The sequence below is a fragment of the Ichthyophthirius multifiliis genome (assembly GCF_000220395.1).
Source record: "Ichthyophthirius multifiliis unplaced genomic scaffold scaff_1120509250885, whole genome shotgun sequence".
NCBI classification, from domain to species: domain Eukaryota; phylum Ciliophora; class Oligohymenophorea; order Hymenostomatida; genus Ichthyophthirius; species Ichthyophthirius multifiliis.
The window spans coordinates 57,674-75,786 of NW_004086406.1; the positions used below are offsets into that span (position 1 = coordinate 57,674).

The window sequence follows — 18,113 nt, forward strand, 5'->3', positions numbered from 1 at the left end:
TATTATAATCAAATAAAAATGGACACACAAAGGTCAATATTATTTCTGAATAGAAACAAAGAATTATTATAAAATAATTTGTATAAATAATCATTAATTATAAATATATATTTTTTTGCATTTTAAAAATAATAATAAAAATAAAGTGAATAAAAAAAAGAAGAACTTTTTAATATAATAGAAAATATAATGGTTAATTAACCAGAATTTCAATATTATTAAGGATTTCATGATATTGCATCTGTTTTTTTAATACTTTTCGAAAAAGAAGATGCATTTGCTTTAACATAAAAAGCTGCGAATACATTTTTTAAAGACAATTTAACACTAAGTTTAGAAGATAATACCTTTATTTAATTAGATATAATTAACTATATAGTTAATTAAGTTGATAAATAATAAGGATATTATCTATAACACCTAAAAGGACCGATTTTTGCTTTAGGATGGATTCTGACATGGTTTGCGCATAATTTAAATGATTTAGAAACTATTTAAAGGATTTTTGATTTTATATTATGTTCGGAATCTTATTCAATTATTTATTTATGTGCGGCTGTTATTTTATATACAAAAGATGATTTATAATAAAAACTTTTAAATACAGAAAATAATTCATAACATTCGGATTAAGATTAAGTTTTTTTTTTTTTTTATTGCTTATATTTATATTTTAATTTTTAGGAAGAAATACTTAATTTGTATTATTAAGATTAAAACCTAAATAGTTTAAATTTAAATTTTGAGGAGATTTTTATTTTAACTGATAAGCTTTAAGTACAATATCCTTTTTAGAAAATATTAAAAAATTATAAAATAAATAAAAAGAAGTAAATAGTTTTTTTTTTTTAAAAAAAAAGTTTAAAATATAAATATTAATTCAAGTTCAATTACATTTTCTGATTAACTTTCTAAATTATTAGTTTCTAGATATCCTGAAAAAAAAAATATTATTTCAGCAGAAAATATAATGGAAAAAATAACTTTTGGTTTAGCTCTTACTACAGCAGTAGTAGGAGTAGGATTATTTTTAGGGAAAACTGCAATATATAATTAACGTAAATGAAAATGATGAAAATCATAAATGTTATATGAATAAATAATATGAAATTTAAAAAAAAATTAATAATATAAATAAATATAATGTTAACTAATTATATACATAAAAATAAAAAAAATTATATAAAATTATATTATATAAAATGTAATACAATTTATATTAAAATTAAATAAAAAATAAAAAATAAATTCAATTAAAATTAAAAACTGAAACAATAAAAGTAAAAAAAAATGATATAATTTTTAAATTAAATAAAAAACATAAAAAATAAAAATTATAGTAAAAAAATATTAAATAATAAAATAATATATAAATAAATAATATATATATATATATATATATATATATATATATATATATATATTTAACTTTAACTTTTATTTTTTATTTTTTAATACCAAAAATTATTTACTTCATTTTTTATAATAATTTTTTTTAATTTTTAAGCATTTAAATTGTATATTTTTATTCTTCTAATTTTTTTAAATGTTATTTTAAATAATATTATTTTTATTTTTTAAAAAAGTTTTATTTTTTTTCTAAATTATAAATTTATTATAGAATCGTTACTTTTTAAGAGTTAAATATATTATTTGTATTCAAGAATTATTTTTTATTTAATATTTTTAATTTAATTATAATGCTTATAAATTTATTTATTTTGTTGCGCATTTTCTGTTTGTTTTGTTATATTAAATAAATTATTTTATAAAAAAAAAAAAAATATTTTTAAAATATTTAGAAAAAATATAATTATTTTTTTATAAAAAGCTTTTAAATATAGACATATTTTTATATATTAAAAATTACGAATTATGTTATATGAATGTAGTTGAAATTATTGATGTAATATCATTTGCTTGTATATATAATTTGCAATATAATAAATTTAATATATACCGTTCTTTAATATATAGATATAAAATACAAGATTAATTAGATAATAAATTAAAATTAAATTATAATAAAATTGATAAAAATGGTATATAAAACAGATAATTAAATTAAAGAAATTATGTAAATAAAAATATTTAATAGAATTTTAGTTTATATTATTTAATAATATATGTTTAACAATTTTTTATTTTAGATATATATTATTATTTTACTGATTAAAAAATTCTTAAGCAAATTCATATACTATATTTTAATATTACATAATATATATAAAAAAATTATAGTAATTAACTTTAAAAATATTTATTATTCAAATTTTAGGTTCGTCGAATTAATAATAAACAGCCTTAACTTAAGTATATTCAAGCATTCCCTCTTCTCCATTATCTTTTCCAAATCCAGATTCCTTATAGCCACCAAATGGAATATAAGATTTAGGTATACAATAATTGTTAACAAAGATGGTACCAGCTTAGATATCTCTAACTAATCTATCGCAAACAGACATATCTTTAGAAAGTACAATACCTGCGAGACCATAATTAGTATTATTAGCTCTTTTAATAACTTCATCAAGAGATTTCCAAGGTTTAAGTATAGCTAAAACAGGTCCAAATATTTCTTCACTTGCGATTTTCGAATTATCATCAACATTACAAAAGATAGTAGGTTCAATAAAATAGCCTTTATTTCCATATCTATTACCTCCTATAAGTAACTAGCAGCTTTCCTAAGTTTTAGCATGTTCAATAAAGCCGAGAATTTTATTAAATTAAACTTTATTTATTTAAGGACCATGGTTAGATCCTTCAAAAGCGTCTCCTATTTTAACATTTGAATTGATTGCTTTTAATCTATTAAGGAATTCATTATATATGGATTCATGTACGAATAATCTAGATCCAGCAATACAACATTATCCCATATTATACATAATAGCATTCCAAGCAATTGCAACGGCTTAATCTAAATCAGCAGAAGGACATACAACAACCGGAGTTTTTCCACCTAATTCTAAAGTGACTTTCTTCAAATTACTTTAAGCACTTGCTTCCATTACTTTTCTTCCTACAATAGTTGATCCAGTGAATGATATTTTGCCTACTTTTCTACTTCTGCTTAAGGCTTCTCCTGCTATATTTCCATAACCAGGAACTATGTTAAATACTCCTGGGGGAAATCCAGCTTCGTTTATTAATTCAGCAACTCTAAGAATTGTTAAAGGTGTTTCTTCAGAAGGTTTGTGTACTAAGCAATTTCCAGCAGCTAAAGCAGGAGCAAATTTCCATTCACACATTAATAAAGGAAAATTCCATGGAGATATTAAACCTACTACTCCAAATGGTTCTCTACGTGTGTAAAATAAAGTATTATCTTAAGAACTATATGATTTTCCAGTTGTCTTATCAGCCCATCCTGCATAATATCTTAAATTATTAACAACTTCTGTTATATCAGATAAAGATGCATATAATGGTTTTCCATTATCAAGAGATTCTAAAGAGACTAATTCGTCTAAATTTTTTTCAATTAAATCAGCAAGTTTATTTATGAGTAAGCATCTTTCACGAGTTGTTGTATTTTTCCATTTAGAAAAGGCATTTGTGGCAGCATCAATAGCTAATTCCACGTCTATATTATTAATATATACATATATATTTAAAAATTTATTTTTTTATACCTTATTCAGTAGCTTCTGCTATATCACATATTTTATCTTCTGTAGAGGGATTATATATAGAAATAGTTGTTTTTTTTACTCCGTCAACAAATTATCCATTTATAAAAAGTTTGGTTTAGAATCTAGTAGGTCTTTTAAATCTATTAATATCCATATTTTTTTATTTAAATATTATTTTTAAATATTTTTGTAAAAGATATTTAAAAAAAAATTAATATATCTTTTAAATTTTTTATTTAATGATAATATATATAAAAATTAATAATTTTTTTTACGATTTATTAATTTTTTATTTTTTTTAATAAATAAAATAAATATTTAATAAATTCTTAAATAAAAATAAATAAATTATAAATCAATAGTAAATAAAATGCAAATAATAATTAATTAATTAATAAAAATATGTATCTTTTTTGTTGTCTATAATTAAAAACGAAAAATAAAATAATTACAAATAATAAAATTTTTTGTATATTATGAATTAATATCAAACATTTCATATTATTCTATACATATTATTTTTTAAAAAATAAAATAAAATATATAATACGTGTTAAAATTATATTCAAGTTTAGTTTGTTAAATATTTTTAAAAAATATATATTTTAAGTGAATAAAATAAAGAATTATCTCTATAATAAAAAAAAATATTATTTACTTTTTAATATATTTTAAAAATATTTTTCATTATGTAATTAATTTAAAAAACTTATTAATTAATTAATAAATTAATTATTAATAATTGTTTTTATATCTGTATTTTTAGCCATTTTTTTACAGCCGAAGCTATCACATATAGGAATATATCCACTATATATCAATAACCTTGTGGAGATCGACGCATGCAGACAGTGTAGATCGACATTTTAGGTATTTAATTTGATTTCGCTTAGGTATGGATAAACATAAACCACACCTTTATAGGCTCGATCCCGGTCCCCACCTTTTATCTTAGCCGACTTAACTTAATTTAATTATTCGCTTTCGCATCTTACTGCACTATATGAGGTTAAATTTTTTTGCTAATTATGATTAATCTAAAAATAAATAATTATATATAAAATATTGTATTTTAATTAAAAATATCTTATAATAAATATATTTATTTAATTTACTTATATAACTTATTCATTGTAAAATAATTAAAAAATAAAAAATAGTAAACAATGTAGGTAATATCAAAAACAATAAAATCACCTAATGAAAATATAAAAAAATTATAAACTGAATATAAAAACTAAAAAATATAACTAGAAGATTAATAAGTAAATAAAAAATATTTTATAAAATAAAAAAATAATAAAAGAATATGTTGTAAATTTTAAGCAATTAATAAAAACCCCAAAATATATCAGATTCAGAATAATTTTTAAAAATTTTCGGACATTTATGTTTCATAAAAGAATACATAAATGAAAATAATCAATATTTAATTCGACAATTATATATGAATTCATAATTATAAACATATTTAATTAATTAAACGATAACAAAGTAAGGAGAAAAGATTACTTAATTTATGTTAATATTAGAAGGTTACGTCGGTTTATATTTAAATAGACAAAATAAGTTGTATAAAATAAAAAAACTATACGCAGGAGACACTATAGAAACTCCTACTTTATGTGAAAATGGGGAATATTAAATGACAACAATATGTCTTTCAGAAAATGTCAAAATTTTAATTTTATCAGAATAAAATTTCAAAAATATATTTTAAAAAAGTGAAATAGAAAAATATGAAAATGAATTAAATTTTATTAAAAATATTGAAATTTTTGAATCATGGCCTAAAGCAAATCTCAAGAAGCTTTACATGTGTTTAAATAATTTTACTGTGAATAAATCATAGGTTATATATTAATAAAATTAACCAAGCCGAGCTATGTATATAATTAAAAAAGGAGATTTCGGAGTAATGTATATATGAATATACTTATTTATATTAATTTTTTTAAAAAGGAATATAAAAAAAGACTTTCATGGAAAAAAAAAATAATGATTAAAGCGATTAAGAATATGAAAAAAATGTTCCCTTTTTAAAAACTGAAAGAATTAAATAAAAAAATGATGAAAAAATAAAAAAAAATTAATTATCCTAAAAATTAATATAGCTTTTGGGTAAAAATATTATATAAATAAATTCTGATTTAGTTGCAATACATTCAGCTTTTTAATGTTTTGGTTAAAACGAATTAATAACAAATAATTTAAGAAAAACAAGTGTCTTATGTAATTCCGAAGTTGGAGAATTATTACAAATTAAAGGTCATTATTTGCTTTTATTAGCTTAGGAATCTCATGAAATAAAACTAGACATGATAAAGAAAATAATGTTATATCAAAAAGCTTTACAAATAAAAAATAGCATTTACAAGTTATCATTTTAATATGAAGATTAATTAAATATATACTAAAATAATGCAAGATCAAGCCAGAATATAAAAGATGACAATGATTTAACAAAAAGCAAAGAATTGGAAAAATAAAAAATAGAAAATAGAAAAAGCATATAAACAAATTAATTATTAGAAGAAAATAAACATAATAAATTTACAAAAGAAAAATAAAAAAGACATACAATAAGTTGTATTTAAAAAAGTTTAATTGGAATTAAATATTAAAAATAATATAGAAGTAACAGTAATTCTGAAAATAATATAGATCTAAATTAATAAATATACTCTTTAAAACATATAAATATTAAATTACCTAATATAAATAAAATTTGATGAATTTATTTTAAAAAAATGAATTTAAATATTTATTTATTTATCTTTTTATATTCAATATAAATTATATTTTCCATGGAAATAAAGTACCTTTAAAAGCAAATGCTCACTATTATGTTTTTCTCCTTACATATTAATTTTTTCTAAAGTATATTTATCTTTATTTAAATGGCATTTTTTTGCACAATCTTAGCATAAATCAACATATCCTTTATTTTTATCGAAAGGCCCTGGAAGACAATTTAAACAAATATATCTTATTTTCGGATGTATTTTACAAGCATTACAAATTATCATTGCATGACTTGGAAAAATAAATTTTTATTCAACTTCAGGTTGTATATCTTTACCTAATCTGTCTTGATCAATATTCTTTTATTTTTAATATTTTATTTTTTTAAAAAAAATACATTTAAATATTCAGTATTTGAAGTATTTATTAATATTAAATTATGTGGCACTTTATATTATTCTATATTTTTTTTAGAAATATCTTTTTCATCCCCACATTTCAAACAAACATAATTATTCAAAAAGTAATTGAAATAATAAGGTTTTTCAAGTTTATTAGAACAAACATGACATTGGTTTCCTTCCTTAATATCTACAGTATCAATTATGGTATCTTCTATTTCTATAAGATCATTCTTAGGTAATTTTTCTAATATTTTTTTTAACAATAAATTATTGAATTTTTCCTAATCATTAATTCTAACAGCGTACTTTAAAACAGGTTTTTAGTAAACTTTTTTTATTTAATTTCCTTATTAATCGAATACTTTATATCTAACCATACTTATAGAAAACAAAGGTTAGTAATCTAAATTAAGATCGAAAAATTCTTACTGAATTTCCTTTTAAAAAAGATTCTTTTTAACTTCTTAATAAACATTTTTAGGGTATTCTTAAATATCTTCTTAAAGATCAACTCCTGATTAAATTTAATGTATTTTTTAGCATAAAAGATCGCCACTTTTTATTACTCCTGTAAATTTATAGTTATTTTCCTTATCTAATAATAAAATATAGGGAACTTCTCCTATTTAGAATTCTTAAAGTTCTTTTCTATCTTTAGGAATTCCATTTAAATAATAAAAATTAAATATATTATCTTCTTAGAGTTCTTTTGCTATTTTTATTGAATTCACATTTTCTTCTACTATCGAAATAAATATTATTTAAACTTCTTTTAAACTATCTTTTCTTAGTTTCAATACTTTTATTAATTATAAGCAAAGTTCATCCCAATGAGCCCAAAATATCACAAGACCAACTTTTCCGTTTTGTAAGTGTATTTAAGCATTTTCCTATTGTTCTATTCTATGCATATTTTCAAAAGGAACATATTTGGTGTTTAAATAAGTCTATTTTAAGCCTTAGTTTAGTAAACCTATTAGATTTTTTTTATATTCACCTTTTTCTTTTAAAGATTCTGAATATTACTAGTATTCTTCTTTTATTTATTATAGATTTTGTTCGATTTAAGGAAAGTGACTTATTTCTTTATATTATTTTAAGGTATTTGTACGATCTTTTATTTAATTTTTTTTTTTAAAACAAAATTAAACTTTTACAATTAATTTTTATTTTTACCTATAGTTAAATAATTTTAAGGTGTTAATTTTAAAGACAAAGAAATTTCATTTTACAAATAAACATTTTTTAAACCTACTTTTTCATGTATTTTTCCTAAATTACCAACGTGAATAGGAAGTTATAATTTTAAGTCAATTATCTTTAAATAAAAAAAATAAATAAACAAAAATATAAATAAAAAAATACTTATTCTTTAAGTTTCATCAAAGGAATAATACCCAATATATTTTTAAAAGCAAGAAATAAATTTTTTTAGTTAGCATTAATTTTCGCATAAAGAATAGGTTTTTAATAAACTTTCATTTTCTACTCATTTTCAAAAAGACTAATTTTTTACTAACAAAGATTTAATTTTTACAAGCATTCATTTTTCTGTACAAATTCAGTCAATTCTTAATCCCATATTCCCTTAAATTTTTTAAACTATTCCTTATTCAATCCATCTGAAGTATCTCCTAACAAAAACTCAACTCTATTTTAGATATAGTTTTTTTTTTCACACCCAAAAAAACTAATAAGTCCATTCTATCCAACCAAAATAGCAAAAGGATAAGAAGAAATTTTAAATAAAGAAATCAAATGATGATTTTAATCATTTTCAGTAATCTTTAAATTTTTAAAGTTCTCGTTATCATTCCACTTTTATTACTTTATTTTGTTTTAAGCGTCTTCTATTTTATCATCTATACTTATTGTTATTACTTTTAGTTAATCTTTGTATTTATTAGATATTGAAAATGCCTTTTAGACTTATTAATATGAACTTTTTTACTATGAAGACCATAAAATTATTAATAATATTTAATTTTATTAGTGAACTAAATGGGTAAGTTGACCTGAGTTCAAGTCTACAAAATTGTCTTTTATTTCAGGGAATTTATCTCCTATTCTCAAGTGGTTATATATTTGAAATTTTTATAATATTAAGTGTTCTTTTGGTTTTAAAAAGCCTTCTTTAGATATTTCTCTAGAAAAGTCTTTCAACTTTTGTATTTCTTCAAGGTTTTAAGATAGTAAAGTACCTGATATTGAGGCTTCTTTAGTAAGCTTTTAATCTAGAAGTTAATGATTTATCTACTTTCTTAATATTAAAGGCGGTAAGTTTTATTCTTTTAATTTTTAGAGGATTAATTATATAGATTTATCTTTAGTTTCCATTTATTTTTATTTCTATTTATTGTTTTTTTTATTTTATTTTTATTTTTAAATTAATTTTTATAATGTTTTTATTTTTGTGTTAATTAATATTAAATATCACATTATTTTTATTTTAAGATTTTTTATTTTAAGGTAAGCAATAAAAAAAATGTTAATAATTAAATTTTGTTAAAATTAAATAATTATATTATATCTATAATTAAATAGCAATTTTTATTTTTTTTAGCAAAAAATAATAATAATGAAAATAAAATAAAAATAATATATATAATTAGTATCTACTAAAATTTTTTAAAAATTTACACAAGAAAATACAAAAAAATTATTAATAAATTATTAATATAATTTAAAAAATAAAATTAATATTTTTAATAAAAAATATTAATTAAAAAAAAAATTAATTAACAATAAATAAAATTAATAAATATAAATTTAATAAATATTTAACTTTAATTAATTATCTCTTTTATTTTACATTTATATTTAAATTTTTAATAGAATTTAATTAACAATTTAAAATATAAAATATATAAAAATTAAGATTTTAAAAAAATAAAAAAGACAACTTTTTTTAACTTAATAAATATATTCATAAAATTATGTCAGAAGATTTAAACGAAATAGATTTAATTATGTTTAAAAAGTTAATTCAAGATTCTAGTTAAAAATAATTAAATTTAACATTATAAATTAATTTTTAATAATAAATATATATATATATATATATAATAAAAAGATTAATTGTTTTAAAAAATAAGAAAAATATCAGATGATTCATGCAAATTAATAGAAGATTAATTATATTAAGAAGCAATTTAGTAGCTTAAATAAGCAGAAAATATAGCAGAACTAGCAGCTAATTCCGGAAAAGCGCTTGATAGAAACTTATTAATAATTTTACTTTATAATATTGCTTGTGCATATTAAGGGTAGTATTTTTTTTTAAAAAAAAAAAAATATAAAATAAAATAAAAATTATTAAAAAGATTATGGGAATTAGATAAATGCTATTAATATATAGATGGTGTAATATATAATTTAGAATAAGGTTTAAAAGAGCAAGAATAAAATGAGAAAGAATAAAAAAACGAAGATTTTTAATCATACAAGATAAAAAAACAATCATTTTTAGTAAAATCCTATTTATAAAAATGTGCTATATTATCCTAATTAGGAATGTATAAAAAATATGAAAAATAAAACAATAAAAAATAACAAAAAAGGCATAATATGGCAATAGAAACTGCCTAAAAAGGCATTTAAATGATCGAAAAAATATTTAATTTATTAACAGAATTATCATAAAATTAAAAGTATGATAAAAAAGCTAACTTTTCGTGTGAAAAAACTGAAAATACAAACTAATACAAAGCCAAAGAAGAAATTTTATATACACCTTTAATATATGAAAATGCTTAAATTTTTTTATAAAATTTTTCCAATAAAAATCTTTTTAATATAGAAATAAATACCAATAATTATAATTAATTAAGACAATCAAGAAAATCTATATATTTCTGGAAAAATAATCCAAATAATAATGAAAAAAATATGAGAGCAGAACTCTAAACACCAATAAAAGATTCAGAAAACGAAAGTAGGAGCATTTTGGGAATTAGAAATAGTTACCAATGGATCGAGTAATTCAATATCGGATCAATTATGCATATGGTATAAATTTAATATGATAGTTTTATTTATTTTGATGATATCATTTATGAACTTTCAAAAAAATAATTAATTGAGAAAGTAAGTTTTTTTTTTTTTTTTTTTTTTGTAAATAAAAAAAGATGCTTTTTTTATCTATTTGTTATTTTACTATTGCTACTGAAATTAGGTTTATAGAATTAGATAAATATAAAAATTAAAATAACGATAATAATAATACTCTTGAAAAATAATAAATTAAAATAAACAGTGAATAATATAGATAAAGTGAAACTTATCATCTTAAATCTATTGAAATTGTTTGTTTAGCCATAACATGCTAATCTCCTTATATAAATCATTTAATTAACAGCTATCATAAGCACTATAATTCTTAATTAGAAATTATTGTATTTTTGTTTATAATTAATTAAAAAAAAAAAAAAGGAAGAAGAAGATAATTCAAATATTTCATATTAATCTACTTAAAAAAAAGAAAATTCATATAAATATAATAATTATTTTAAAAGCACTTAAGATTTTTCAGAATAAAAGTTAAATATATCTAATAATTGTGATAATAATAATTATGATAAATAAACTAAAAATCATAAAATTTAGCAAAATAATTAAGTTTTTTCAACTTAACCAAATAAAAATAAAAAAGTTAAACATTTTAAACAAATTTTATTTGTCTTATATATATAAATATTTTATAGAAATTAAACAAAAATAAACTTTTTTAAAAAACAAACTTAAATTAATCAAATAGTATAGAAAATAATTTATAAAAAGATTTATCATAAAAACGTATTTATCCGATTTTAAATGAAGTAAATGAAAAATAACTAAATTAATAAAAAAAATTAAAGAGATTTCAAATAAATATCAATTTCTAAATATATAATAAGAATTTGCTGATGGAAAATGTAAAAAAAATATGTATATTATATTTATTAATAATTTTTTTATTTAAATTTTGTTTTTACTTCTAATTTGTTTTTTTTTAATTAAAAAAAATTAGAAGATATAAAATTATCACCAAAAAATTTATTTAAAAATATGTTCTGTTCTAAAATTATAAAAAAATAATAAAACAATAGTTAATAAGAATAAATAAAAGAAAAAAAAGTCAATAAATTAAAAGATGTACAAAAATAAAATTAAAAAGAAAAAAATAATTAAAAAAATCAAAATAAATAACTTGATAATTAAAAAAATAATAAAACCGAAGTTAGTTTAACTCCAAGATATTATAAAATGGATTTTTTGAAAGAATTTATTAAATGTTCAGATAAAAAAGTTGATCATTTAAATTAGAAAGAGTTTTTAAGCATGAAAAATTGCCTTAGTAATATTGTTATTCCTAAATTAGATTTAAATTTAATTAAAAATCTTAAAAATTTAAGAATTGAAAATAATTATAAATTTAATTCAGCAAGAGACTAATCTTCGAAATGAGAACATTATATTCTTAAGATTTTGTTAAGAAAATTTTTTATCAAAATACTTCTAATTATAATTTATAAAATATATATAATTAAAAACTATATAATTATAATTTAATTTTCATATAAAATAATTTTTTTAAAATTGTATATTTCACATGAATATTTATTTAATTAAAATTATATAAAAATTCGATTATATTTTTAAAAATAAAAACTTTTAACAAACTAATAATTAAGAATATATTATAGTAATTAAATTAAAAAAATATTTATATATTTGCTATAATAAATATTTTGTATTTGTATTCATAAATTAAATATTATATTTTCCGTTAAATTTATGTTGAAAATTATTTGTTAATTTACAAATAATAATAAAATAATAAATAAAAGATGTCATATAGATATAAAAATTAAACAATATTAGAAATAAACCAAGCCTTAAGTTTTTCATAAACAATAAAATCATAAAGTTCAACATAAAATACTTAAAGAAATAGTTTAACACCAACTAAAAAGCCATTAGATATAATATTATTTAAAAATAAATTTAATTAAATAAAGGACAAATAAAATTTTATAAAAGTAATATAAAGGAACTTTTAAATACTGATTAAACTTTAAGTAAAAATAAAATATAAGAAAATGAAAAAGAATAAGAGCAAAACATAGAAACTAAAAAATATTTATTAAAACAAGAAAATTTAAACAAAATAAAATAAAAAATAATAAATTGTGAAAAAACATAATTCATATAAGAGAAACAAAGAAATAAAAAATATATAGGTTTTGTTAGCGAAAAAAATTAAACTTTAGAAATATTAGATGAAAAAAATTTAAAATATTAAAATAAATAATTAAAATGTAGATAATATAAAAAAATAATCCTCGATTTGTAAATAAAAGTTTACGCATTAAAATAATCAAATTAAGAATTTATATAATAAATTAATTCTTTAAAATCTAAAGTTAGTGAATAAAATGTTATTGCTTATTAAATTTTAAATGAGTTAGAAGATATTAAAAGTAAATTTTAAAATTTATTGAATTCAAAAGAAATTTTACAATTATTTGCTTCTTTTTAAAATAATTTATAATTTAAAGATTTTCAATTGAAAAAAGAGTATTAAGCCAGAGAAACATTTAATAATATTATTTGTGATGAAAATTATTTTTCCTGTTTAAAAGAAAAAATTGACTTTAATAAAAATTAAGATAATAATATTCTATAAGTATTTTTTTTTATTTTTTTAATATTATTTGTTTTATAAATTTTCTAGATTGTTAACCTTAATTAAATTATTTAATAATAAGAAATTGAAAAACTTGACTTTTAACTAGAAAATGCAAAAAGTTTAAGAATTTAATCTGAATTAGAAAATTAAATAAATTTCTAAAATGATTAAATCGAAAATTATTAGAAAGAAATTAAAGAGTTGTACTAAAATATTAAAATGAGAAGCGAAAAGTTTGAAAGTTAAGTAAATTTTATTTTTAATATAAAAAAATTAATTTCTTTTAAATTTTAATTTATTTTTAATATTTTAAAAATACTAATTAATCATAGTTATTAGAAATTCAATCTTTGAAAAAACTAATTCAAAATAATTAGAATATGTCTTTAAAATAATCTTGAATATTTAAATAAAAAAAATCAAGAAAATTAAATAAATAAAAATTAATATAAAAACATTAATTATATTAAAAAATATATCACTTCTTCTGATGTTTTTTGTTATCAATTCTATATTTTTTTTTAAAAAAAAAAATCAATTAATCAATCAAAAAAAAAAAAGTATCAAAATTCTTTTTTTGTTATTGATTAAGATTTTAAATAAAAAATAAAAAAACACAAAAGAAAGTAATATATTTTTTATTTTCTGTATAAAATATAATAATTAATGAATATAAAATTATAAAAAATAGTTTTTATAATTAAATTAAAGAATATTTCGCTTTAAATTTTTCTAAAAAATTATGTTAATAAAAAAAAGTATTTTTGGATTTTTAAAATATTATTTGTTACATTTTATTTTACTAAATAAAAAATTATATATATATATATGTATTTAATCAATTTATTTTAAAATGTTTAAAGATCTTTAATGATTTTGCAAAATCTGTTTTTTCTAATTCTTTTAGTTTCTCATTTATTTACTCTTGTTTTAGTCTTTGTTTAAAAATTGCATTATAATTTGTCTTGTATCCTTTTAAATCATTTCCAGCCTTGTCAATTCTTATAGGTTTAGATAAATTATAATCAACTTTCCATTCGTATCCAGTTCTTTATATTTAATATTATTAAAAATATAATAATTTTAGTTTATTACTATGTTTCAGTCTTTGGTACTTCTTATGCTTAACATCTTGAATAAAGTGAACGCAAGCAAGCTAATACTAACTCTTAAAATTCTAATTCGTCTTTAAGCTCAATCCAATTATCGATAAAAAGCTTCGCAAGATCTGTTAAAGGTTTAGCAAAAGTTAACTTTTATTTTATTTTATTTTAAAAAAAAAAATTATGTCCCTTTTTTAGTTTTTTACTTCAGAACATTTTTTGTATTTAAAAACGTTTTGTTAAGGTTTAAGATTTTTTTATAAATAACCGAATTCAAAACCATAAGTGCTTGAAATTTATGTTTTTCTATACATTTCTTCTGCTTTTTAGAAACTTATTTTTATTTATAAAAATATATTAACACTTCTTTTTTAATTACTCAAATTCTTGTTATTAATGTAACTATTGTAATTAAACTACAGGAGGTTTTGCTCTATTTATAAAAAGATATTAAAAATATTAAATTTCAATTAACTTATATTTACCTAAATTTTTTATGTCCTTTATGCTTAAAAATAGCGCCTATAAGTTATAATCCTCTTGCTTCTTTTTCGTTTGCTGTGCATAACCAATCGTTATAATATTTAAGGTATTCTTAGCGGATTATTTATTTTAAAATTTATTAGTAGATTTATGGATTTTATTAGTTTAATTACATATTCATTTTTTAATTTTCTTCTAAATAAGTAAGTTATAAATTTTTAAAAATATTTTATATATATTATTTGATATAATTTAATAATATAATAGAATATTTTTTATATTAATTTAAATATTTTTTTATAATAACTATTATATTTTTTTATTTTAAAAGATATAATTTTATTTATTTTAAAATTCATATAAATATATAAGTTTATAAAATTAAAATATGTTTTTAGTATTTTAAAACAAAATTTTATTATTAAAATTAATCAATCTTTTTTATCTTTTTACTAAAAAGCTATTTCTAAGAAATTAGGAATTAACAAATATGGTACTTCTTTTACATATTATTAATATCTTATATTATTTTATAAATCTATTTCAAGCTTAGTAATACAATAAAATATCCCTATAATAACAGCAAAATTAAATTAAATTCTTCCTAAAGTTATAACAGTTCCGCTTGTTAAAATATTTAAAATTATATAAAATTGCATTGGAAATCTACAATATTAATTATTATATTATTTTTTTTAATTCTAAAAATCATATTTTTTATGCTTTAATATTACCTAAAGTTGTTAAAATCCAAAAATGTCACTATTTTTCACAACAAAAAATAAAAGTATTATAGAAAAGATATTTAAAATACTAAATAAAGTACTCAATAAAGAATATTCGAATATTATTATATTTATAGGTTACCATAATCCTAAACCAAATATAAAAAAAAACAAAAAAGCTAAGTTTTACATAGGGTATTATATTATTCTATATTCAGGAAACAGTTTTTCTATAATTTTGGAGTAATACGGCGAATATATAAATTAACAACTTTTAAAAAATATTAAGAAAATTAAATTATTAAATAAAAATTTTATAAATTCTTATAAAATAATTTATTCTTATTAAATATTTATATATTCTAATATGTTAAATCCTAAATTATAATGAATTCCAAAAAAAATATATGCTTAAGGTTTATCTTATAAAAAATTAATGAAGAATAAATAAAAAATTATCCCCAAAAACGAACTCCAAATGGTTAGTAAAAAAGCTATTATTTTACTTATAAAATTAATTTTTAGTTGCATTTTTTTTATATATATTAATATATTAATTATGAAATTAAATTAATATATTATAATAATTAATTATTTAATATTTGTTATAAATTTTTATTTTGTTAAAAAATAAAAATATTTGGAAAATAATATAAATAAGTTAAAAATTAAAATATACATTTTAAAAAATATAAATAATAGATAATATTTCATTAATTATTTTTGAATTTTTAAATTTTTTTGAAAGAAGAGCTAACTTAAATTTTGTTAGTTTTATCTTGAAAGATATTAAAAGCAGATAAATTTTATTAAATATTTTTCCTAACTTAAGGAGATGAAGGATTTATATTTTAGAAATCTTCAACTTTATGTTAAATAATAGTTAAAGGAGCCCTTTTAACAATAGGGGTTTTTTAATTATCAATTTATTTTCTATTTTCAGAAATAAAAAGATTTTCATCATTTGATTATTACTTTTTGATAGTAGTAAAATTACTTTGAATTTATTCATAATTTTTATTAGTTTAATAATTATTTTGCAAAAGTTATTTACTAATCATTTAATTTTATAATATATTAGTAAAATATTTAAGTAATAATAATTTTAGATCATAATTTTAATCAAATTATTCATTTTATTATTAAAGATTAAAAAATTGCGTTTATTATTATTACATAAGAAGTTATTATAATACTTATTATTATTATTATTATTATTATTATTATTATTATTATTATTATTATTGATATTAATTTTAACATATATATTAATTTTATTATTTATATTATTTTAAATATTATTTATTCTATTAACTTTATAAAATTATTAATTCTTATTAATTTTAAGAATTTTAATTTTTTTAATATTAATTATTAATTATTTATTTTCTTTGTAAATCTTATGAATTTTTTTATTGTTATTATATTTGCACTATTGCATTATCATCTTTTATATTATTTTCTATTTTTATAGTTTTTACTATTTAATTTTCTTCTATTTTTTTTTTTTACTAATTATTTCTTTAATTTTTTCAATTCTTTATTATTTTTTGCTATTTTATTATTTTATATTTTCTGCAAATTTATTTAAACCATTTAAACCTATCCATTCGAAAGCTGGTTTTTTGTATCTACTAAAGATGTTTTTTTATTAATCCTAAGCTTTTGAATACATTAGCAATATCATATAATCTTCTCACCTTATATTAATTTTATATATTATTTTAAATATAAATTTTTTATTTTTACTTTTATTTATTTTATCTGATTTTTTTTTAAAACTCAAATAAATAAAAAATTCAATAAAAAAATAATAATTTCTTTTTTTATATTTATTGAGTTTTTTTTTAAAAAAATACAGAGAAAATAAAAAAAATCAAAACAAGTAGTATATTATATTATTTACTTTTGTTTTTATTTTATGCTCATCTATAACTTATTTATTTGAAAGCTTTTTAGCAGCTTCTTCTAATGTCATAATCGATTTCCAATGTAAGAAAAGTTTTAGAAATCCAACAGATAGTATTTCTAATGATTTAGGTCTTTTTAATTAAATATTTGTTAATTATTCCTATTATTATTCAATTTACTTAATATCTAATTATTATTAATTATACTAATTATTTATAAAATAAAAAATTAATTATAAAAATAAAATATTTATTAATATATAATTTTATTTTTTTAATATTTTAAATTTATACAATCGAAAATATAATATATACTTAATCGATTGATTCATAAACTTTAATAAATCCATTCCATTTGTAATTATTTTTTCCTTTTCTTGAAACTAATTTTAAGCTTTCTAAAATATTAATAATATCGTATATCCTTCTTCTTTC

The 18,113-nt window shown here is 17.0% G+C and overlaps 5 protein-coding genes across 5 annotated transcripts, besides 30 other annotated features; 2 read left to right on the plus strand and 3 right to left on the minus strand. All coding sequences in view use genetic code 6, as the record gives it.

Moving 5' to 3' along the window:
• Positions 1 to 1,222: 1,222 nt before the first annotated feature.
• Positions 1,223 to 1,266: a microsatellite.
• A 55-nt stretch (positions 1,267 to 1,321) lies between these two features.
• Positions 1,322 to 1,380: a microsatellite.
• Positions 1,327 to 1,387: a microsatellite.
• Positions 1,366 to 1,424: a microsatellite.
• An 843-nt stretch (positions 1,425 to 2,267) lies between these two features.
• On the minus strand, positions 2,268 to 3,792 carry IMG5_107330 (hypothetical protein; the record flags this gene model as incomplete). Its single annotated transcript, XM_004034952.1, has 2 exons — positions 2,268 to 3,589; positions 3,639 to 3,792. The coding sequence occupies 2 exons, from the start codon at positions 3,790 to 3,792 to the stop codon at positions 2,268 to 2,270; spliced, it is 1,476 nt and encodes a 491-aa protein (XP_004035000.1).
• A 146-nt stretch (positions 3,793 to 3,938) lies between these two features.
• Positions 3,939 to 4,008: a microsatellite.
• Positions 4,009 to 4,948: 940 nt separating this feature from the next.
• IMG5_107340 (hypothetical protein) lies at positions 4,949 to 5,610 on the plus strand. The gene has a single exon (XM_004034953.1). The coding sequence runs from the start codon at positions 5,086 to 5,088 to the stop codon at positions 5,566 to 5,568; it is 483 nt and encodes a 160-aa protein (XP_004035001.1). The 5' UTR covers positions 4,949 to 5,085; the 3' UTR covers positions 5,569 to 5,610.
• A 702-nt stretch (positions 5,611 to 6,312) lies between these two features.
• IMG5_107350 (hypothetical protein) lies at positions 6,313 to 9,124 on the minus strand (the record flags this gene model as incomplete). The annotated part of the gene is made up of 4 exons (XM_004034954.1): positions 6,313 to 6,742; positions 6,781 to 7,301; positions 7,964 to 8,105; positions 8,669 to 9,124. The coding sequence occupies 4 exons, from the start codon at positions 9,122 to 9,124 to the stop codon at positions 6,425 to 6,427; spliced, it is 1,437 nt and encodes a 478-aa protein (XP_004035002.1). The 3' UTR covers positions 6,313 to 6,424.
• Positions 8,114 to 8,149: a microsatellite.
• Positions 9,106 to 9,144: a microsatellite.
• Positions 9,106 to 9,169: a microsatellite.
• Positions 9,123 to 9,170: a microsatellite.
• Positions 9,124 to 9,172: a microsatellite.
• Positions 9,173 to 9,451: 279 nt separating this feature from the next.
• Positions 9,452 to 9,510: a microsatellite.
• Positions 9,460 to 9,526: a microsatellite.
• Positions 9,493 to 9,529: a microsatellite.
• Positions 9,495 to 9,546: a microsatellite.
• Positions 9,495 to 9,551: a microsatellite.
• Positions 9,531 to 9,567: a microsatellite.
• A 156-nt stretch (positions 9,568 to 9,723) lies between these two features.
• On the plus strand, positions 9,724 to 11,692 carry IMG5_107360 (hypothetical protein; the record flags this gene model as incomplete). Its single annotated transcript, XM_004034955.1, has 5 exons — positions 9,724 to 9,784; positions 9,861 to 10,053; positions 10,111 to 10,873; positions 10,915 to 11,181; positions 11,219 to 11,692. The coding sequence occupies 5 exons, from the start codon at positions 9,724 to 9,726 to the stop codon at positions 11,690 to 11,692; spliced, it is 1,758 nt and encodes a 585-aa protein (XP_004035003.1).
• Positions 10,176 to 10,209: a microsatellite.
• Positions 11,338 to 11,367: a microsatellite.
• Positions 11,559 to 11,590: a microsatellite.
• A 596-nt stretch (positions 11,693 to 12,288) lies between the features above and the next one.
• Positions 12,289 to 12,325: a microsatellite.
• Positions 12,326 to 13,730: 1,405 nt separating this feature from the next.
• Positions 13,731 to 13,770: a microsatellite.
• Positions 13,771 to 14,295: 525 nt separating this feature from the next.
• IMG5_107370 (hypothetical protein) lies at positions 14,296 to 15,218 on the minus strand (the record flags this gene model as incomplete). The annotated part of the gene is made up of 5 exons (XM_004034956.1): positions 14,296 to 14,506; positions 14,553 to 14,710; positions 14,767 to 14,893; positions 14,940 to 14,993; positions 15,046 to 15,218. 5 exons carry the CDS (start codon positions 15,216 to 15,218, stop codon positions 14,296 to 14,298), a joined length of 723 nt encoding a protein of 240 aa, XP_004035004.1.
• A 92-nt stretch (positions 15,219 to 15,310) lies between these two features.
• Positions 15,311 to 15,371: a microsatellite.
• A 706-nt stretch (positions 15,372 to 16,077) lies between these two features.
• Positions 16,078 to 16,132: a microsatellite.
• Positions 16,089 to 16,125: a microsatellite.
• Positions 16,133 to 16,952: 820 nt separating the features above from the next.
• Positions 16,953 to 17,059: a microsatellite.
• Positions 16,965 to 17,014: a microsatellite.
• Positions 17,011 to 17,068: a microsatellite.
• Positions 17,053 to 17,148: a microsatellite.
• Positions 17,149 to 17,216: 68 nt separating this feature from the next.
• Positions 17,217 to 17,254: a microsatellite.
• Positions 17,255 to 17,886: 632 nt separating this feature from the next.
• Positions 17,887 to 17,925: a microsatellite.
• Positions 17,926 to 18,113: the final 188 nt, after the last annotated feature.